Source organism: Anser brachyrhynchus, assembly GCF_964034855.1.
Source record: "Anser brachyrhynchus genome assembly, chromosome: 5".
NCBI classification, from domain to species: Eukaryota; Metazoa; Chordata; class Aves; order Anseriformes; family Anatidae; genus Anser; species Anser brachyrhynchus.
Genome location: NC_137699.1, coordinates 54,153,218 through 54,177,245, shown reverse-complemented (window position 1 = coordinate 54,177,245; position 24,028 = coordinate 54,153,218). Strand labels below are relative to the sequence as shown.

At 37.2% G+C, this 24,028-nt stretch overlaps 1 protein-coding gene across 3 annotated transcripts in view; it reads right to left on the bottom strand.

The window, feature by feature from the left end:
- Positions 1-956: 956 nt before the first annotated feature.
- LOC308195840 (uncharacterized protein) overlaps positions 957-24,028 on the bottom strand; it is a 203,981-nt gene continuing 180,909 nt past the window's right edge. For all 3 annotated transcript variants that reach the window (XR_013951877.1, XR_013951878.1, XM_080593916.1), the window contains 2 exons: positions 4,955-5,045; positions 957-4,165 (listed from right to left, as the gene is read on the bottom strand). Coding sequence is in view for 1 of the 3 variants with exons in the window: in XM_080593916.1 (XP_080450042.1) it covers positions 4,979-5,045 (67 nt within the window). In the remaining 2 variants the exon portion in view is untranslated. The remainder of the gene's footprint in view (positions 4,166-4,954; positions 5,046-24,028) is intronic.

Here is a 24,028-nt window from a genome sequence, read left to right as displayed (position 1 = left end):
CAAAAGCAATTGCATGTCAGACATCACAAAGTGGTCTGGCAGAGCTGCTATCACCTTCCCACTGCACCTGGAGAGAAGCCACAATAGAATGGGAAGTGCTTATCCTTCCCAAACATACAGCACCATCTATTATACTTCACATAAAATGAAGCAATTCTCTCTCAACTATGTGCAGAAGAGCAATGAGGCAGAGAAACTTAGGGAGTACCTTTTTTTTTAAAAAAAAAAAAAAAAAACAACCAAAACAAACCCACAAAACAATGAACAACACCAAAAAAATCCCACAGTACTCTGTATTTAAGGTGATTATTTGTAAAACTGTTTCTTTGAATAAATCCAAAAAAATAGTTTCTCTTGTATAATATTCCTTTTACACATGACATTTGTTTTCCCTTCAGAACACACTGAAAGTTCCTCATTAGTACAGAGTACTCACAAAGTCCCTCTTACTGTACAGTTCAGCTGTTCTCTGACCTTACACAGGTACAGGTAATAACTTTTCTTAGCAAGCTTGCTACTAAAATGCATGAGGGGACTTCTACTCCTCCCGCGAACCCCAACCCAAATAGCGATGATAGAAAAAGTAGCTAAAACTTTCATAAGAGTGGAGAACTGTGATTTATTTATTTTTTTTATTTTTCTCTGCAAAGTTAACATCCTTTATTTGGAATTACTTCTCATTGATCAAAAAACAAAACAAAACAAAAACACTTTTTATGAAACAAGGCTTCTATTTTTATTTTTTTTTTAATTATTATTATTTATCTTCCTATCCATGTGGCAACACTAAAGCTCTCACAGGGCATTTGTGAACATATAAAAGGCTTTCACATGCACTAGAGTATCACCTAGGTATAATCAACATACCAACAGAGACTTGCAGAAAGTACCTTTTCCATTAACCTTTCCAACGTGACAGTCACTTTGTGCAAATTGAAATCCATCACTTCAAATTGCTGCAGGATTGTTTCTAACTGAGGCAAAAGTCTCCGCTTTTTGGCTCCACTTGCTTCTGATAATGTGCTTTTTAAGATACTCTCCAGAAAACAGCTATATTTACAGCTACCGTGACCTTATTCATTCCTTATATTTTCTGTAGTTTACAGCAAATCTAATGATGTTATCTATTTCTCTCAGCTCGCACTGAGGTCATCTCCAATCTCGTATATGAGATAAGGAGCTTTTCTCCATGGCACTTCTCTCTCCACTTTTGCTAAAGTAACTCCAACGGGGTGGGTTCCTCATGCTCTTAATATTTTGTTATGCCAGCACAATGCAAACACCATTTGTGGATATGTTGGCAAGGAAGTTGTCAATTTTCTCCCTCATTTTTGACCTGAAGAGATCTGGGGAAGAGAGAATGTTTTGCTCCAGATGATGAATTATCTCTGAAGAAAATATTTCATAGGGTTTACATGATGCAATTCGATAACATAATTTTAAAGATTGGCAGGGAAGAAAACCTCAAAAGTGAATTTGTCCCTGATATCTTAGGTGGTCAAGAAAAATAATACTGTATAATCTAACTCAGAAATTGAATTACCAATGATACAGAACAGGCTGATGTTTGACAACCACCACAACATATGGTTTGGAGCCCATCATTATGTTCAGGCTAGCTAGGAGCTAGGGAAAAAAAAAAGAAAAAAAAAAAAAAACCTTCAGCAGAATGAAGCGTTAAAACCTACCCAATCTGGCTGACAGATGACCACTGCAGATTTGTACATTGCTGAGAACTTCAGGATGAAAGAAGTAGCCAATAAACCAGCTTTTATGTTCTTTGCTGGACCAGAGCTTGTGGCTATCAATGTACACAGGGAAGTCAAAGACTTCCAAATGTCCAAAAGACTTGCAAATATTTCAAAGACTTTCAAATGTCAGTGAAAGAGGCTGACTTGCAATTGCATGTCAGTCCTGCAACAGACACAGGGCTTGGGGAAAGGCATGCCATGCTGAAAAGAAGCCTGAAGTACTGCTTCTGAATTTATTCCCTTTCACATTAAGAATTAGCGCTAATGCTTTGTGGTTTGGAAGGAACAGAAAGCCTGAGGGTAACTTGTCACAGCAATAGCTTCAGTCCTTCAGGAAAAGCAAATAAATTAATAATAAATAAATAAATAATTCCTGCCCAAAAGGAAATGTTATTTTGTTTTACTTTTGAAATGGGCAGTGATGATCTCTAAAACTTGTTTACTACTGTTTGAACAAAAGCATAGTTATTTGGCGCTGGTAATTTGCAAAAAGCTCTAACACATTTTCTACACAGCTGCTTAGTTGAATGTTACCATTAGTATTTGTTATGACATTTCATTTGGGAGAAGTTGTTCAGAGTATCATTTTAATCTATATCAGGACATGAACCTATACAGTGGTATAGTGAGTTGAGTAATTCCCATTGAAACTGGTGGGCATGTACAATTACTTCTGAGTTTGGTAAAGATAAGAAACAATTGAAAATTAACAGTGAATTATCTATAGAATTAAAATCCTGAGATAATACTGATCTTGTGCTGAACACTCACATCACAAGCTATTACCATTAACACTGAAAATGTGCATTCAGAAACAAGATGAAGGAGTACACTGAATTTTGTATTTACAAGAGGTATGTGCAAGAAATAAGTATGAAACACCCACAGAGAGATAAAAAGCAAGTTGTCAAGGGACTATCAAGGAACATGGTCCTTAGAAAAGTCTTGTGAGAATGATGGGGCAGGTGAGGGAAAAAGAAAAGGGACACTTTCCTATTTAAAGCCTTCTCTATTTAGGAAAAAGGTATCTATACATAAACATAATTGGATGTCAAAGAGGACTGGCAAAACACATGTGGATTCACTATAACTGCAAATACATTTCTCTTCGATGGATCTCTGTCACTAGTAGTATCAGACAGTTACATATGATACTGAGTTGCACTATATAGTCTCTAGGTATAAATAACCAAAACCATCACAAGTGTGGTGTAGAAGCGTCCACCTTATCTGTTAGGTTATTGAATGTATATTAAATTCTTGAGAAGTTAATACAGAGAAAGAAGCTCAAAGATGTTTTTATATCCTCACTATTCACAACAGTGTATGTCCTCTAATTACAGGCACAGATTTAACATGGTGCTAGGTATTTTTCTGAATCAAGTTATGTTCTTTCCTGAGTCAACTTGATCCCAGCAGCTCTGTGCATTTCAGCTTTCTCTAAATTCAGTGAGGGAAGGGTCTCCTCATTGGTAAACAAGTTCCAAGAGAGTGACTCAGAAAGCTGATCTTACACTATGACACTGTTATACTGTGGTAGAATTAATTTACTGGATGTGAGAAGTTAAACTGCTACCCCAGTTAACGTATACAGTGTCTGATGCTGTTCCACATTCACGATTTAGTCCTGTGCAGGGAGCAAAATCGTTGTTTCAGGAAGGACCTGAAGATTTCTGAAATTTATTCTGAGACAGAAATGAAAGTCCACCATTACAAAATTATCCACACACATGACTGAATGCATTTTGAATTCATCAGAAATTTTTTAGCGAAGCTGCTTTTTTTAATTTTACTTTTAATATTGTAAAATTACATCTTACGAAACACCAATATTTAGCAAAATAAAATTAAATGTATTTTAAAGTATTTTAATATTTTTTCTTCTACTGTTCAAATATTTTTTGACTCGAACTACACCCTGAGGTTTCTTTTTTTCAAAATAATATCTCGTTAAGTGTAATCGACTAAGCAGATTTGCATAGAAACACTTATTAGCTAGCTCTGGTTCTGTGAATAATCACGCAAACTTATGACAGGATTAAAAGAATGGGGCATTAAATGCCTTCAAACTGTAACAATAGGGTGTCAGAACAGTCTTTCATTTCATCTAATAATATCAAATCTATCACGTTTGTATTTCAAGTCAGAGAGTAGGAGCTATTTTAAAGAGCTTCTTTTAGCAACCGTGCTCCTGTGTAGGGGGTGACCCTTTGTTTCGCAGGCATGGCTCGGTTGTCACGTTTGGCAGAGATGCTCGCATTCAGCAATATCCCGGGAATGGCAAGTTTCCAAGCTCTGTTCTCACCAGGTGGGGGCAGTCGCAGCCCTTAATGCAAAGCAGGCAGCTGTCACCTTGGGAGAAAACCAGATCGGCCGCCCACGCACATAGCCGGAGGGATCCTGCTCGGCCCGAGCTTTGTGCATAGCCGAGGAAAAGAAAAATCAGAAACAAGGAAGAGGAAGAGAATATTTCATGAGTATTTTTTTTTTTGGTCTTGCGTAGCCTGTCCTATTTGAACATCAATTGCTATCATTTTGGAGGAAGCGGGGGCACTGTGATAATATACATATTTATGTGCAAAACAGACATGGTAATGCATTCATCTTTGTCCTGATGCAGTGAAAGACTGTAACATCTGCATATCAATAGCCACAAATTTGACGCAGTTCTCGGTAGTGTCATTTCAGAGAAACTCAAGGGGCGGAGAAGGGGGAGTTTGCAACTCTTTCTTCCTATAGCACTGCCTTGCTTTCCTCCTATTTGCAATCCAGGGGCCAAATGCAGCAGAACAGATGAGGATGATGCAGAGCATACCCACCTGGGCCAGAAAACCTCACTGCACTGAGGGCAGAGAAACTCACGTTTGGCCCTGCTGGAAAAGGGAGTGGAGAAACTGTACTTCTTACTGTATATCCATGGGAGTTTAAAGGCAGCTGTTAGCTATGTTAGCTTCTCTGCAGTCAGCACTGAGCCCTTCTGGATCCATGGGGAATAGGAGGAATGAGATCACATGCAATAGCTGCTTGCTGCAAACTGAGTGTTATGACCCATGAGATCTCCTCCCCTGTAATTGCCAGGGCTTGTCACTCCCAAAGAAAGTGCACCCTTAATGACTATTCAGGTCCTCACCTTCATTTGGGATGAATTAGGCACTGATTTTGAAAGAAACCCCGTATTTAAGCATTATACATCCCATGCTCACCTAAATGCCAGTGACTGGTAGGTGTCAGAAACATAAGAACGGCCAGGCAGTCGATGCTAGCTCTTTCTTCTTTTTAGTTCCTTCAGCAAATCTGCAAAAGAAAAAATAAATGGTGTAACAGAAAACTGGTATCAGGCTGACAACGGTATTGTGCATTTGCATGATATAGGAAAAAAATCTGCTTCCAGGCATGCTAGTAAAATGCCTACTATGAATGCACAGTAAAGAAAACAAGTTCCACCAGTGCTGCAATGCTCAAAGGATTAAAAATATTTATTAGGTGGGAAACAGGTCAACAGAACTGACAGTATTTGTCATCACTCTTACACTTTCCTTGCAGGAATACTTTTCAAAGTCCACTGGGCTGAAAATTAAGCTTTTACAAAAACATCAGGCCAATTTACTATCAGATGTTCAAAGGATTTTTTCTCATAAGTCTTATTAATATTTTCTCCAGTCCTCAAATTACAGGAAATTATCTGATGCAAGCCTAGTGTACGCATAAGAATGAAATAAATTCCTCCTGCAATGCTGAGGTTAGTAATTTATAATGGAAATAATAACTATTTATCATTGCAAGTAACTATGTTTCACCTAATATAGTAAACCTAAAATGTCATTAACACACCTTCCACAGAATAATGATTATTCATGTTGATGAAATGAACACCGAAGCTGTTGGAAAAGGCAGCTCTCAGCAGAGTCAACAGCATAATCCTTTCACATCTTTGCATTACAGTCTAAAATAAAGAACTACATCAATTCCTTTTGAAATCTGAACCAAACAAGTGACATAAGAGCTGCTTTTAATTGGGCAAGTGAACAACCTGATGCAAAAAAAAAAAAGTTAAGAGCAGTTTGTTACAGTCCGTTTGCTTGCACAACTTTTTGTTCTCGGTGGGATAACTAGAAAGGCATCTCCTTTTCCTGTGTACGTGTCTTAGAATATTTCACAGTACAGCCATGTGTGATTCTTCTTTGTGAGTATGTTTTAAAGTCTCATAATAAACAATTTTTTCTATGAAATAGTTTTTTTTTCTTTTTTTCTTTCTTTTTTTTTTTTTCTGACACTCTATTCATAAAGACATCTACCAGCCAAAGGCATCATACACTTACATTAAGGCTTAGCAAACATTACCCTCTGTATATTTCATTTTGAGCTCCTTTAAATAGGATTGGATGATGACATTTTAAATGTTTAGATAGATCAGATACTTTTTCTTAACTCTCCTTTTATTTGACAGGAAACGTAACAGATGTATTGCTTGATTTTCAAAGTACTGCATTGCACAGCAGCTGCACATTACAAATCATGTTGAGCAGTAGCATCTAAAAATACTTACATTTAAGAAACAATTCTTATAAACAATGCTTTATTTCTCTCTTGATTTTTATTACTGAATAGGGGAATTCTAGTGAAACTTTTTCTATATTTGAGTTCTAAAATCTTGGAATCCATAAAGTTGACTATTGAGCTCCCATTTCCACGTGCTCTAAATTTGTATGGAACCTGTTACAGGTTTCATTTTTGCCTTTTATGTTTTCTACATCTCTAAGAGTGGAACCTGCCCATTTATGTTCATTTCAAAGCAGATCACAGCAGCAAAAAGGAAGATAAACATCCTTTTTATCAGACTCCTTGCTTTCTCTGATTGATCTGGAAATAAAATTTTTTTAACTGAAATACCCATCTTCTGGTTACATGTGAGACTATAGCATATGATTTGTGTTGTAACAGGTAAATGAGTTTATAATAGCCAAGGATCTTTCCTGAAGAGCAGAGTCTGAGCTCCAGCTACCAGAAATGCTTCATCTCAGGGAGGGGTTTGACCTGCTCTTGCTACTTATTCTTCTTCTGGTGACACAGAACACCATCTGCAGCCTTGTAATCACCTTTAAAGCAAGCAAATGCTACAAAAAGAGGACTCAGTTTAGGTAAGGAGTAAGCAACGCAAATAAATCACTTCTAAGCAATAAGCTCCTGGTATCTTGCAAGACTCCCTAAATGATAAATAAAAAGGAAGAGACTCCAGTTTTTACAATACAGTTTTTAACTGAAAGGCTTTATAGTATTTTTCCCCAAGATGTTGGAAAGTCTCTAATACACACTGTTGAACCTATTTTTGAAATAATTTTTACATATTTAAAACTGTGCCATTGTAGTAAATGTCTTGAAAGACCATCTTTAAAAGAGTGGAGGGCACGAGAAACCTTATCTTCTCCTGTGGAGGCTGTCTCAATTGCTACAATTTCAGTTGCAACTGCACATCAGGAGGTACTGTGACACAGGCACTCCTTACTGCCAAGTTCTTACTTTTTTCCACCTGAGAGTTAGCAGTGAGTCAGGACAGTTTGGGTGACAGTTTCATTATGCTGACTTGGAAGGAAGAAAGGGGAATGGATATGAGTTAACTTGCTGCTGTTAGAGGTCCAAAATCCATCCATTCTCCGCTTTACTTCTCCAGGAAGGAAAAGGATATACACAAATCCTGCTGCAGACACAAGTGTGGAGTGAGAAGACTCAAGAAAACTTATTTGCTATTGTTACTTTGCATTAGTATATACTTCATGATATGGCCAAGCTCTTTAGTCATAATCATGTCTTCTGAGTCAATATGAGCAGAACCTCAGTAACTCCAGACAATGCAGGCCCTTTCCCTCCGGTTGAGAAAACTGTTTTTCCATGTTCTTAATCTGCGCTGCAGGGAGATTCTGCAATTTCACTGCCTGGAGCCAAAATTGTGCTGCACAGTTGAGAAGCTTTCAGCACCTTGTTGTTCATTCCAGAGAAACGGGCTGGATTTGCTGATGGTTTCATCATATCACGGTAAATATTTCACTACTGCTTTTCCTGTCACTTTCTGCCTGATCACCCTCAGGCCTCATCTGGCTAACCCAAGGTACTAGTTTTTGCAGTGCCAGCTGCTGTATAACCTCAGTGCTACACAGGTGGTAATAAAATGCATCACTTTTTGCTCAATATAACCTTATACTCCCGTAGAAACCAAATCAGACCCCCACCTTCTGTCAGCTCCTGCAATATTAACCTTGCCTCTCCTTTTCTGCCTTGATTTTCTTCTGATGCTTTCAGGTGTCTAAAATTCAGTTAAATGATGAGAGAAATACAAAGTCTCGGTGAAGAGGAGTGGGAACTGTGGTTTCCAGGCAGGACTGTAAGTCATTGGGTAATCTGTACCAGACCATAAATGTATACCTTTTTTTGCTATAACTTCACACTTGAGTTGCCTCAGTAGTTAATTCAGAAAAAGCCACTACATCCGTCATCAGACTAGTTGCTGAGTACACATAGGTGCTGTGCTTCTTACTGTGGGGTTAGGTGTACAGGGGAGTCCTACTGCAAGGAGAAAGTATCACCTGGCATTTTCTCTCTGTAAGATCTGAGAAACTGATGTACCAGATGTTTATATAATCCCTGCTCTTTCTAACTTTATCTCTGTGCTTAAGCACGGCACCTTCAAATTATGGCTTCACTGCCATAATGCATTTCACAATGGCTGACAGAATTACAGCCTAGACACTAAAAAGCTGTAACTCTCTTCGACCAGACCTGCACAGAGAGCAGAGGATTTCTGGAAGTAGCATCTTCTTCATTCTTGGAGCTTAGTTATCCATCCAAAACCAAAGAACCAGAATAAGCACTTTAGCAGGGATATAAATGTTTTGCACTCGGTTCACATTCCTTTTGCCACATATAATGTGTACCGAGGGCATCTCACTCATCACTGGAGAGTGGCATGGGAGAACAGAGAACAGGTAAACATCCTTCCTTTCTGTTTTCCATATAGAGGCTGAAAATCAGCTGAGCACAGGAGACTGCTTCCCAAAAAAGCTGTTTCAATACAAAGCCATGGAGAAAAGTGGCATGCACTTTGCTTGTTCACACCTGGAGATGGACACCAGGCAGGAGGGTAGAGACAGGGAAATCTCCTCAAGAACAGACTTTTCAGTGACCTTTCAAAAGCTGCACACTTTTTTCCAGAGATATGTGCTTATATCCACATTTATTCATTTCAGTACTTCCAGTCCAAATTCCACACAGTGGACAAACAGAGAAAAGATGTAGAAGAACAGATTGCTCTTTTAAATCTCCAGAGGGCTGCAGTTTGCCTCCAAATCGGACTGCAAGGAAGGGCTGTGTGTGTTACTGAGTGCTTGATTTTTTTTATTTTATTTTTTATTTTTTTTCCCAAGAATACATCCACATTGGTAATAGCAAGATATAATCCCCGGCATAGTTTCCTATCAACTGTTTGATTCTGTCAGAAATCTGCTGGCCTGCAAAAAGTCCTCAGGAACAATTTTGACAGAAACCACCACTTCTGACAGCCAGTCTGTCTCCCTCAGGTCTCCCACACCTGTACACACCCCTATATAGACACAGAGCAGGGAAGAGGGAAAAACTAAAACATCTCCTAGAATCACATGTCCATACCTCTTTGCTGCTGGACAAACAGCTTCTTCCCACCCAAACTTTTATATATTACTTCCTTCTAGTTAAGCCTACAGAACAGTGATGGAGAAAAATGAAATATTGAAGGGCTAATACTTTATTTTAAAAATCCACCAGATGTGAATGGCTGGCTCTGACAATTTATAGCTGATTCTGAGAAGATTGGTAAAATAAATGTTTCATATCTCTTTGCAAGTGCCAGGTGAAAAAAAGTAAAATATTTGTCAGCTCCAGAGAACTGCAACCTTTCACTTTCTGAAACAAAATTCAAAGAATATCAGAAATTCAAGGCTTAAAGATCACTGCTGATAGTTTTCCAGGAGAATTTTAACTATTCTTTCTATGTTACACCCACAACTGAACATGAGGATTTTAGACTTACTTGTTAAGTGGAAAGGTCAGCATAATTACAGGTTTGCAGTCTCAGGTCGAGAGAGTCTTCCAAAGGCCCATAACACCTCAGATTTTCTCTGCTTGCCTAAATTCCTCAAAAGTTTTTATGCCTTGAACTACTGCTTAACCTGCTTTCCAGGAGAGCTGGCAAAGTGATGGTACTTTTATGTATTTCTGTCACTTAATCAGATATTTTCCCTCATCATGATCAACCCCCTTCCCCCCCCTCTCTTTTTTTTTCATACAAAACTATTAGTCATTCTTAGAGAAACAATAAAATACTGTACTTTCCATCTGGGGGATAATGTTCTAGCTGAACCTGTGAAAAGACATAAAAACACCTCCAAAGGAGCAAATTACACTCCTGAAAGACAGCAAGATCAACTGCCCTATGCTGTATCCAAAACCAGTCTTGTAGCCATACTCTTCACATTAGAGTCAGGCTAAAAGAAATAATTACCTGGTAACTGGTGTTTGGAGAAATTATTGCTGAGTGCCTGTTACACACTTCCTCAGTGCAAATGAGCATCTGAAGAAAAAGCCATAATTTCAGTGTCAGTCAATTGCCCTGCTTGCATGGCTCTGAGAGGCTCAGCATGCAATGGGCAAACCAGAAGGTCCCCTCGCAACATCTACGGACCCTCTCTGAATACAAGTAATATGTTGTTTCACATATGAACTGCTTCATTGTTGTTTCTAAGGAATACCTGTTACAGAATTTTTTCTTATCAGAGAGAAGTTATTAACAGTGACACTATGAACAACATTTTGCAAAAATTATGTGGATATCACACCCATGGTTAAGTTCATGTGGCCACTTCCATTTTCTCTGCCTACCTGCCTAAATGCATAAATAAAATAGAATGGTTTCTTAAAATATTTTGTTTTTCTAGCAATTGGTTTTAAGATGACTTTTGGCTTTTATATATTTTTTTGACTTTTTAAGATGACTTTTTGGCTTTTATCTTTGGATGCTTTACTTTGAACACAACCAACTGCCATGATCCTACCTCATGGCTTACACATCTTTACAGTAAAGAGAAATAACATCCTTGTTCTATTTTTACATTGCTTCCTTGTTCTAAGCCTCATCCAGTGTTCAAAGGCTCATTCAAACCTGCTCAGATTTCAGTGTTGCTCTTTGTCAGTCGTACTGATTTTCATAGACAGACAAGCAGGTGTATATGGGTCCATGGATAACACTTTCCTGCCTCTGTTCTCTTTGTGTTATTACAGCAATAAAATTATCTGGGTTTGAAAGGAGAGGAAAAACACAGGTCTCTCTTAAGGATAGTCCATATACTGAGTCCTGTATCCTTGAGAAGAGGAATCCCAAGCAGGTTGACATAACAAAGCCAGTGAAGTCCCACAGAGGATTGTTAACCTCTTCCTCAAACCTCAGAGACTTTACAGGAAAGGGATAAAACTTTGGATTTCTATATGAGTACTAAGCTAATTTCAAGGCTAGGAAAACTTGGCAGCTTTTACAGGCAGACTGCTCTCAGCAATGCCCTTTTCACCATCTCAGCAGCATGAAAACCTGACTAGTAGACTATGTTTTGGGTAGAAATCAGGTGTTTGTGAAAATAAATGAGCAATATGTGCCCTGGTCCTTGGTAAAGATGACACACAATAGAACTAGATCCCCCATTGCACAGGCACGACCACCATCTCTGCCTGAAACCAGAGGAGGGATTTACCTCAGTATCTCTACTAGAGGCTTGTTTATGAAGCACGAAGACGGAAACCATCATCCTCCAAATTGAGATGGTTACAAGCTGTACTAATGAGTTATATCTCAGATAGTCCCCAAATGTTCTACTGAACAAAGCCATCATCTAATCAATTGTACTCCTGTTCCCAGGACCACTCACAGTTGTTACAATGGCTCCTGCAGACCTGGCAGGTGCTGTAGCACGAGCAGTCCACAGCTGCTGTTTTCCTCCTCTCGGAGTTCTAAAGGCCTTAAGAGTCAGCCATGGAAGTTGTCAGAAGATATTTACTTAATTAAATGGAAGTTTAGAACTATGACATTATTTAATTATTTAAGTGAAGTGTGTTGGACTGATAATCCTGTAGTAAGAAGATCAAAGCTAGCAACATCCTCTTTGTACACACATATGCATTACAGTTCCAGTGTAGATTTCTTGCTGTTTCAATCAAACCCCCAAATTTAGGTGCTTTAAAAAGATTTACAGCTTTGCTATGCTCAAAGTCCATTACAAATTGCTTTGCCCAGCCTGCTAGATGCTTCTTTCAGCACTCAGCATCAGTATCTGGTCTCAGTCTATTCAGCCACTGAATATTACTAGCAGGTTTGTAATTCCAGAATTCATTTCCAGTCGCCACTTGTTGGGACTTTTTTTGGCTTAACCACAGTTAAACAAAGGGCTCAAAATGGTGATAGGAAAAATGAATACATAAAGTGTCATGAAAGCTGCCCTAAAAAAATAAATCTCAAAAAAATAAATCTGACAGAAATGTGGCCTTCGTCACTGCAAAGAGATACCATGAACGTTGTTTTTGCCATAGGAGTTTTCCAGTGTAACAAAAATGAATATCACAGCAAATGACCTTTAATTCCCCCAACTAATGGTATAGGACATGCTATACAGGTAGCAACCAAAAGAAAAAAAGAAAAAAAAAAGAAAAAAAAAAAACAGAACAAATTTCCAAAGGCATTTCAAAACTTTCCATTTTATTCAAAACTAAGAAAAGCATCAGGTAATCCAGGTAGAAAGGTTGCTCTGAACTACTGAAGTCATGTGAAGGAATTCACATGCTCTGGAGATAAGTAAAGGTATAATATATTAAAATTTATAAGTATTAATTTTATAGACACCTATTGGTTGAATTGCTGTTAAAACAAACATGAACAGCATTTACTAAGAATATGAAAGGGATGCAAAAAGATACAGGGGTATTTTGTGTAATTTTTGCCCTCAACCAACACAGAGAGGATGACAGTGGTTAAATTTTTGGAAGACATTGGTAGCCTCCCCTCATCAACATTTTCTGTTGCAGTAAAGCAATGGAAAGACACCAGAAAAAGGAATTCAAGTATACAGAGACCTCATGGACCTGGGATATCCATTATTTTTTCTTTTTCACCACCATGTGCCATACCAAATCAAATGTTTATTTTGAGGAAATGGACTTCAGTTTGCATTGTTTTATTTTTAGATCTATTACCAGAGATCAACCTGTGGCTCTTCAGTTTTGGATAGGAAATGCCAAAATTTAAATTTTGAGTTCATCTACTTGAGCAATTTGTGGATGAGCTCAATCTCCTCTTTCTATCTTTTGTCCTGAATTTCTTGAGAACTAGACTGTGACTAACTTTAGAGCCAGCACACTACGAGTAAATTCTAAATATGAACTTGCAAAAGCAGCAGGAAACTAGCATAAATATCTAGGCATTTTTCTGTTTAATCTGGTGCATTTACAGTTGAGATATGAAAAGCAGAACAAATACAAAATAAAAGGAGGGAGGAAGGAAAAGATGATTCCTGTATTCTATATTAAAATCTCATGAATTATTTTGAATTGCTGATAATAGTTTGAGTTACTGATGTATCGAAAATTGAGTATGCATAAATCACTAGTGAATCAAATCTGATAACAGAGTCCTTAAGACCATGGTTATATATTTTGATAGAAATTGTATTAACAAGGACTTTGACTGTGGAAGCAGGCACAGGAGGTACTCTGCCATCAAATAGTAAAATACTGTTCCAAGTCTATCATTTCTAAAATCAAGAGGGATTTTACTTTACAAGATAATTTCTGATGAATTAATCACTGGACTGATGCTGAAACAATATTAACAACTGGTGGTGTTGACTGTAGTAAATTGGATAATTTCAAAACAGTTTCTTACACACACATACTAGCACAGTTCATCAAGAAGGTTAATTCTACCAAGGCTGAAGAAAGTTAATAAAAATTAGTGTGAGGAATATTAAAAGAAACTGGGAGTACTTAATGAATGAATAAAAGGCTGTTAAAAAGCTGAACTCAGTGGATGAAAAAATGTAGTAATTACTATTGATGGAAAATGACTGAAAGGGAAACAGGAGAAATGGATATCAGTGTAAATTAGAATTTATAACATATAGAAATCTGATGAGGAAATCTAAGGACACAGGGGAAAAATAAATATCCATCAAAAATTAATGTTATTAATTAATATTTATGGAAACATAGCTTCCAAATTTTTATATATGTGTATAAGATGCATGATTTGGTAGCAGTGAAATACTATTACCATTATAATTATCTGATAAAGATGGCAAAATATTTAGTGATAAGGAAAAGACAACACTATTTGAAAATATTTATGATCTATACTTGGAAAAAAGCTGCTGATGTACATATCCAAAGAGAACAGATTGTAGTACATTAAGAATAGTGTACATCTATAAAGAGATGTTAAAAATGATACATCAGTGTTTGACCCTTTTTTTTTTTTTTTAGCAAAAAATTCTGGAGAACTTTCACCTAAAAATCCTACAAATTCTCTATGGTGAGCCCTGGATATTAACTATCACCTTAGAAAAACATTGTGGAGTAAGTAGGAAATAGACAGAAAGAATAATCCTAATACTTGTGAGTACTTCACAAGGATAAGCAAGATGAGCTATGCAGCTATAGGCTGCTGAGTCTAATGTCAGTCATGGCCAAAATAATGGAACATTCATTTAGCTGAAAAAGGACAGGAATGTAATTAGCGCCAATCAACATCTTGTGATAGAAAATAGTATTTGTAGAACAAGCCTGATTTCATTTCTAGGAGATAAGTTTGATGTACATAAGCAACTGCAAAATACGCCTGTCTTTCATTAAGCTGCTTTTCTACATTATTGCATTCTCAAAAAAAAAAAAAAAGGGCAAAAAAAACCACTCCCCACAGTATCTCTAAAGTACACAGTAAGTGAACAAAGACCAGACAAGTGGCAGACCTCAAAAAGTAGCTCTCCATGAAGAATCAAACAGAAATACTTTTAATGAGGTCCATCCCTGTACAGGTTCCTCCATTAGTTTCTGAGCTTGGCAAATCTACATAAAAGAAATGTTTTCAAAACACAAATACTGACAAGTAGAGAGCATTCAGGGTGACCTCTACTGCACTTAAGTTCTGCCCATTAAACAAAAGAATTTTTCTACCAAATGAATAGTTCTCTGCCAAAGAGAAAACCAGACCTTGCCTGCAGAATAGGAACCACTGCTAAATGTTGTGGCTGGAATGGGTAATGGGGCATACAGTATGTGGACTACATGGCTGAATACTTCATCTGGAGCCACAAAAAAAAAAAAAAAATAGCAGTTTTGTAAGGATGGAGCATATAATTAATAATAATAATAATAAGGTCATTTCTCATTTCAATTTGTAGAAGTGGAGAAATGTGACTGTGTCTGCATTTGAGCAGATGAAAACAAAACTCATGAGAGGACTGCAAAAGTTCTTCATGACTAGAGGTCAAAATGACTGTACAAATCTGCAGCCATTTTGGGTCAAAAAGAACTGGGGGTTTTAAGGTGTTTGAAGTGAATATCAGGAAAAGGAATGTGATTTCTCCCTCGGCACAGAGTTGGCAAGAAAAATGAACAACATGAAGGGCAGATATTAGCAAGTACCTAAAAGCAGCTGAACACAGAGCTGGTAACACATGTAAACATTTGAGAGATGTATGAATTTCTTAAGCTTGAATTCAATTATATACTACTATTTTGACATTAAGACATCAGCACAAAATATCACTGCTATTATTTGCACTGATGTCTTTATTACAGAAATATTTCTACCTAATGAATCCTCCATTATTCAGGCCTTATCTCTCTTACTCCTAGATGGAAGTACAGTGCATATCTACTCCTCTCTACTTGCTGTTTAACCCTGTTACTAAGCATATATTAATAAATAAATAAATAAATAAATAAATAAATAAATAAATAAATAAAAGCATTATGTTAATAAGCATAATTACACCAGGCCTTCCCTTTCTAACTGAATGTCTCAACATATCAGTCTATTCTGTTTGGCTTCACAACATTTTTCACCTCTTTAGAAAATAACTTTTACGCTTATTCTTTCATTACAGATGGAGACGACTTCCCAGGCACCACTATGCTCTTTAATGTAAAAGTCACATCCTGGAAATATCAGTCAATATCGGCCTTTTCAAGATCACCCAAATCCGCTGCTGTCAAACATGTGGGATGCTCACAGTCAGCTGCTCTGTCCTTATCACCCACCCATTCTAGTCCAGTGACCTTTCTGGCACAATAAAATCTGACAACACACTGCAGACATGGTAAAAGTATGCAAATGCCAAGTGCTATTAAATGTGCCCATTGTCTGTTGAAAGACAAGTTATTGCTTTCTCTCCGTCACAAGAAATCTCTTAGATCCTTGCACAAATAAAGACAACTTGAGGTTATATTGATTTACATTCCTGAAATTCAAACAAGCCTTAGGAATATGTTTAGAGGTGGTATGACTTATTTAGAAGCAAGCAGAAGATATTTGAAGTGAGTATGTGCTTTGTAGATCACATGGATATCGTATTCATTTCAAAATATTAAGGCAAGGGCTTGCAAAGGGAACTGTATGTCCTACTCACTGAGACTTCTGATGACAGCTGGACACAGACTACCCTTTATGTCTCAGAAAAAGTCCTAACAAAGAGGCAATCAAAGTCTTCTAATGCAAATTTATGGTTTATTGCCTATGTATTACCATACAGCTGACATAAAAGACTTTTAGAAAGAGAACAGTGACAACCTTTCATGCAGCTAAAACTTGATCTTAGCTATATCACAGTGTTGGATAGGTTTTTAACAAAAAGAGATGTGAAATTAAACAAGTGATTAATGTGATCAGTGCCCATTGGTTTCACAGGCAGTCTGACTGGCAAGGGATATTTTGTCAGCAATTCACTCAAGAAGTAAGATTAGTTTTAGCTCAGGGTTCTCTATCTTTTGTGATAAGATTTATGAATTAATTAGGGTCAATGAAAATGCAGAGAAATAGATATTTCTAGTGTGAGCATTTAATAAAAGTCTACAAATATTGCCAGATGATTCTGCAGCAGTCGTCAGAATTTCCTCCTTAACCATGTACTACCAAAATCTAAAGAGAAGTTTTCAGTGTTCAAATAATAAGAAGCCACCAAGAACTAACATAATGTTAAAAAAAAAAGTCACAGATCATAGAATCACAGAATTACAGAATTGTCTAGGTTGGAAGAGACCTCCAAGATCATCTAGTCCAACCTCTGTCCTAACACTAACAAGTCCTACGCTAAACCATATCACTAAGGGCTACATCTAAACATCTTTTAAAGACCTCCAGGGATGGCGACTCAACCACCTCCCTGGGCAGTCCATTCCAATGCCTAACAACCCTTTCAGTAAAGAAGTTCTTCCTAATATCCAACCTAAACCTCCCCTGGCGCAACTTTAGCCCATTCCCCCTCGTCCTGTCACCAGGCACGTGGGAGAATAGACCAACCCCCACCTCTCTACAGCCTCCTTTTAGGTACCTATAGAGAGCGATGAGGTCTCCCCTGAGCCTCCTCTTCTCCAGGGTAAACAACCCCAGCTCCCACAGCTGCTCCTCGTAAGACTTGTTCTCCAGACCCCTCACCAGCTTCGTTGCCCTTCTCTGGACTCTCGAGCACCTCGATGTCCTTCTTGTAGCGAGGGGCCCAAAACTGAACACAGTACTCGAGGTGCGGCCTCACCAGAGCCAAGTACAGGGGGACAATCACCTCCCTAGACCTGCTGGCCACACTGCTTCTTATACAAGCCAGAATGCTGTTGGCCTTCTTGGCCACCTGAGCACACTGCTGGCTCATATTCAGCCGACTATCAACCAGAAGTCTCTACAGAGACTGTAGAGAAGTCTCTACAGTCTCTACAGAAGTCTTTACAGAAAACTGCAAAGCTACCGTGAGAAGCTGTCTTGAACTCATAGATTAATGCTAAACATCCAAATTTTAGAGCATCTAAATAGTATATTCCTGTCATTGTCACATAGCAACAAAACCAAAACAAATCTTGGCTGAATGGGAAAGACCTAACAAATGAAGAAATTCTACTTTCATCATTAACATCAAAAAAGCTATTTACAACTACCACGTCTGGCCACATTTGATAAATATGTACTAACAGCTCAGTTCTGAGACTCATACAGACTTTGTTTGTTTGTTTGTTTGTTTGTTTGTTTAATTTCTCATCTCTTCAACCAAATCTATTCTGGGTGAAGAGAACTTTGTGAAGAACCACAGAAGGAAATGAGAAAAGAGATGTTTTATTTTCTTTACATTTCCTTTTCTTTAGGCAGTGTTAATGGAGTCTGAAGGAGAATGGGACCTTTTCTGAGGGAGTCAAAATCTCCACAAGGAAACATTTGAAGGCTAAAAGTGGTTAATGAATACCCTTAATAAGAGATGTCAGGGATAACTTTAGGAGAAAACTATTTACTACCTTCTTGTAAAAATCTATTTACTTCATTTTACTACCTGCACTGTGTCAACTAAGGAGAGCAGCAATGCTGCTATAAAACAAACCCCAAATTTCTACTATTTTGTAATCATCATCTGTATTGGTGTTTATTATCTGTGCCGAACTCCTATGGACTAATTAAGTTTAATTTAGGTTGCCATAATTATAACAATAATAATAATTAAAATAGTACAAAGAAAAACAACAACAACAACAAAAACTGTACAAAATGTTGCTGCTTTGTATTCTGTGTTAGACAAAAGGTAGTTGGGAACCCAAACACACAGGTACTTACTAGTATAATTTTCAAAAGTTATGTGAATTCAGTGTGAAAAAGGACTGAAAATTTGACTAGAATCAGAAACCTGTAAAATCCTGTAAAAAGCACCAACTCTCTTCATTGAAACTATCTCACTGCATCAATTCAAAAACAAGCTTTATATGTTCCATTTTAATCAGTGCTGAATATTTAATTTTAGTTTAACATTTGTAAAGAACTATATAAGAATAGAAATACCTTCTCATCCTACATTTCCTGTCACATCAAGTGATTTTTTTTTTCTAACCAGTCTTTTCTTCTTTGGGTTTCATAAGGCAATACAGCTGTGTACAAAACTACAAATAAAAATAAAAATAATAACAAACTCAAGCTGCCTTCTCTCCTGTTCATTACATTTCATAATTAGTCTCCCAAATGCTGTATCTAATACTAATGAGAATTATAATTGCTCCTTTTTTTTTCTGATTGTAAAAATAATGTTATACTTTAATTATAGCTGTACATTTTAATGAAATTGTCATTTTCTGATTTTGCCCAATAATAAAAGATAAGGTAACAATGCCTTGCCAACAGCCAGTGGCATCTTTGCTCAGTTAAGCATAATTGCAATAAATTTCGACAAAATATGTAACAAAAACAATCTATAGTGTGTTGTTTTTAGTTGAAAACACAAAAATACATGCCTGTATTTGTTTCATAATGCATTTCCTCTCATTAAGCCTTAGATCTGATGGAATCATTGAGCTATATGAAAATGTTCATCTAATAAAAATATTGTAACTATAAATCCTAATCATAACATTCATGGGAAATACAGAAGGCAATTAATATTAGAATGATACCAGTCTCATGAAAAACCCTAGGGGGCAAAAGGCAGCAGAAGAAAACTTTAATTTTATGTTGGCACACACTGCTTTGTTTTCTTATTAGAATTTAAATTCATTCTCTTTTTTATAGTAAGCAAGACTGTTTAAACATTGTACTTAGAAAAAAAAGTTAGAAATATTCCTGCCGAAAGGACCTTTTGCAATGAAAATTCAAATCTGAAGTGAGCGGCTGGCCTTCTCACAGAGCATCATGGCACTAGAAAGAAAAGTCACTTGTCAGTAAAGGTGGAGCTGATCTTGAACCCAGATTTTTTTTCTCATAAAAAAGGATCTTTTTGAAATTCACTTCTGTTTCACATACCACCGCTATCTGCTGTAGCCTGGTATTTAGCAGAAGGAATAACATCTGGCTCACAAGAGCCTTTTCTTTGTCCCCTGAATTTTATTCAGATTTGGCAGACATGTAAAGTTAAAAATTGTTACTTTCCAAAGAGGAAAAGGCATACGGAAATCATGAAAACTGTTTGCAGATAAATTCCTTCCCAGAATTTTTTACTTGAAAGTACAAAACATTTGAAGTTCTGTGGCCAATTTCATAGCTGAGTATGCAACTCATATATTTTCATTCACATTTTAAAGTGAATTATCTCTGGCACCATTCAAATTTCTTCTAAATTGACTTTTCTAAATATTTTCAGTGATGGGAATATTTGATGAAACAGTGAATGCTGTAGAATATTTAATTGATAGAAAGCACATTTGAAATATTGCACTGGAAAGTTAATTTTGAAAATAATTCCTCTCTTCAGGGACATTTTTTTCTCATTGCTTTCAAAGTGATGTGTTTCTGAGCAGGAAGCCAGTAACCATTTTCTAGCTACAAAACTGGGTAGCAGAGACAAAATGTCTTGAACAAGGTCATAAATTTGCATCTGAATTGGGAATATCATTTTGATCAGTTACCTCTGGTCAGGTATTCTTTCACATCTCTGTTCACAACTTCATAACAGCTTGCTAGTTCATAGAACAGAAAATAAGAACAGCATCTATATAAGTTAATATGGTGAATACTGGATTTTCAGAAGGTACTATAGTCATTGGATAAATTGTTTCTGAAATTGTCCAAAAATTTCTGCTTTCTAGATTGATTCTTGTTGCAGTTAAGCTCAATGAAGTATATGAAAAATCAGCCCACCTGAGAATTCTGACTTAGGCTTTAAATAGTGAATTAACAAAATGATATTTAGTAGAGATGTATCTTAAACTGTGATGTAATCAATTAATAAATTCTACAAGTGTCATTTATATTCACAGACTGTCCTGGAATACAACGAATTTTCCATTTTATTTGTCTTTTCAACTAGGAGGACCTGCTCTACAGAACAGCCAGATCCTGAATAGCCCAATCAGAGGACTAGAAGAGAAACTGCTTACCCATATGTCTAAGTGATGTTTCCATGGATACAACTGACTTAATTTGGTGTTTGCAAATCTGCCTTCAGTATGTGGCAAAACACATTGCACATTCCCAATGATCTGAGTGTCAGGATACAGACAGTGCCTGCCCATGCAGTGAACGCAAAGCCAAGAGTGTAGAACCAGGGAGAAATGCATACAACTTGTGATCTGATGTACTGCTGCCATGTGTGTCTTGGTAATCTTAATCAGAGTGGTGTAAGAGGTTAGGTTTGTTGGTGTAAGAGACATTAGGCAAGAATAGTCAACTGCACAAATAAAGACCGGGAAACAATTGGTTGTGAAGGAATTCTGGAAAAAAAGTATCAAAGGGGTGCTGTAGGCCACCAACTGAACTTGAACCAACAATGTCATGCTGTTTGAATAAAAAGCAAATGTTGCATTAGGCTCTATTGACAGGAATAGCTCACCAGACCTGTGATGCAATCCTTCCATCCAAGCCCTGGTTGGAATACCAACTTCTATTCAGACGCCCACACAGAGTTTTCTAGAGCCATTTCAGATGTACAGGGTGGGAAGGGAAAGAAGTAATGGGCCTGTATTGCTGCAAGGAATATATGAGTTTGCTACTAAGATAAATTTTTAGCAGTTTATATAGCGCAGACGTGGACTATGCTGTCAGGGGAAGCTGTGAAATCTCCACCACCATGAGTCATCAACAGCTAGAAGGACATGCCCATCATGAATGACAGAAGCGTAGATCATCCTGACCTGGGGCTGGGACAAAGCCAAAATGACCTCTTGAGATACCTCAGATTTCAATTCTGCATTTCATAAAAATAAGTTGCAATAAAATACTAAAAATGCACTAAACACTAAAGCCATCCTGGAATTTCTGGTAACAAAATATCTCATCACACCAAGTCCCAGAGGAATCTGAAATTTAGAATCTAATGAAAGAGGTATTCCAAAAATGGCCTTTTTTAAAGTACATTTTTATTCATACTAGAATTACTTCAGTCTTTTTGACACACAGTTGTCAATTTTGGCAAAGCCCTCAGAAATCCAGGAAATTGTTCAGGAAATTAGTTTTTGACATAAAGGATATGCAGAGATATATATTAAATGATATCATCATCACCCTGACTTCACTTCAGGTAGGGTGGGGAGGCTGCTGCTCAGAGCCTGGCTGGGCATCAGTCAGCAGGTGGTGAGCAATTGCATTGTGCATCACTTGCTTTGTATATTCTTTTATCATTATTATTATTATTAACCCTTTTCTATCATATTAAACTGTCTTTATCTCAATCCATGAGTTTTACCTTTTTTCTTATTCTCTCCCCCATTCTCTCCTCCTCTTATTCTTTTGGGTGGAAGTGAGTGTATGGCTCTTTAGCAGCCTGCTGGGTTAAATCACAAGAGAAGCAAAGCCTAGGGAAGCCCTGATGACAACTTTCCTGTACATCCAGTCAGAGATAAAAAACTTCACCCAATATTGAACATTTCCATTCATCACTCAGCTTTTCTAGAGGCAAAGTGATGCAGCGAGTTAAGTCACAAGCTCAAATGAGGAGCATCAGTGGTAACAAGAATTTATTATCTTTTGTTATAATGAGAAGGAGTACCTCAAACAGAGCATCAATTATCTGAAGTTTTATCTACACTGTAGGAGGCAAGCATGGACTTCACTTAAATTAAGCCTTATTACAAAACAGAGGCATGTCACTGGGACATTACCTGATGAAACAGGTCAGCAATGTGGGGCAGGATCCAGGGAGAAACCAAGGAGTCTGCACAACACTGCAGATTCTCTCCATCTTTCCTACCCTGTGCATCAAATGGGGGGAGCTAAAGGAAAACTTGCAGTAGGCAGCTTATGGGCACCTAGTCCTATGGCACAGGAGCAGAAGTCAGGAGCTAGAGGTAGGGTTTGTATTCTCTCCATTCTTCCCCCGTCAATCTGCTTCTGAGTGCATTTCTTCTGAACTGCTCAAAGTAAATCTAGTAAACTTCCTTGTAAGATTCTGTTAGCTCTTCTCCCCTCTGCCCTTCACCCCCCTGCAAAACAACAACAACAAAAGTTTTACATTAGAGTAGATGGTATATTAATAACAGCAGTAAGTTTCTGACTGTTATAAAGAGCTGATTTGCTGAGACAAGGATATATTGGTTGATATGGTAGGTAGTATTTACCAGGTCACTTGAATAAAAGCAGTGGCTTCTCCTTATGCTGGCAGGAGCTATTGTATGTGCTAAAATGAATGATGAATTTCCTTCTGAAGATTTACAGATAATTTCTTTACAGTAATTGTCATACTGCACTGACAATCTGAATGCCATTATCACAGTAATAACTGAAATTAAAAAGTGAAATAGTGTCATTTGAAGATGAATACAAAGAATGTAGAAGGACTTACATGCTGACTCACTTGAGCTATTCTTTTCTCTCCCTGTTGTTCTATGTATTTATAATATTCTAGTGGAATTTATTTCAGTAAGAGCAGTATTTCTTCATTTAAACATTTCCTAATGGATTTAATATCTCTGGACAAAACTCACTTTCAATACAACATTCAAGCAATTAATGGACTGCTTTATAGCAGATCTGGCTTGTACACTCCCTAAAACAAACCTGAATAATTTAAATGAAAAAAAAATGTCATTAATATAGGATGTTCATACATCTGCTCCTGAACTGAACCAACAGTTGGAAGTGTAGTCAGCTGGGAAATGGGCTTTAAAATGACACTTCTTCATATCAAAATGCTACCTTGGATTCAGAAATTGTCAGAAATTGTAATATTCCTCTACTCAGGGAGAGTGCTCAGGCCATTAGGCATGGGTATCTGAATTAGCAGACAATATTGTCCCTCATTTGGGGCCTTTCAGAAACAGATCAGGTCACCTAAATATTTAAATGTTTGAATATTTAAACATGCTTAATGGAAGTTGAGAACTTTTTTTTTTTTTTTTTTTTTTTTTAATTCTACTTTAGTGCTGAGGGCAGACTAAGCTAATTCAGGCATTGGAATCTGCCATGTGTGACTTGGACAAGCCCACTGAGTGTCTGGCTGCTGTGCACAGGGACAATCTCATTGGTCTCCTGCAGCTCCAGGCCTGGACATGTGCTTCTGACTCTGATAAAATGTCTAGTCGCATGACAAGTTGATTTATGGGGC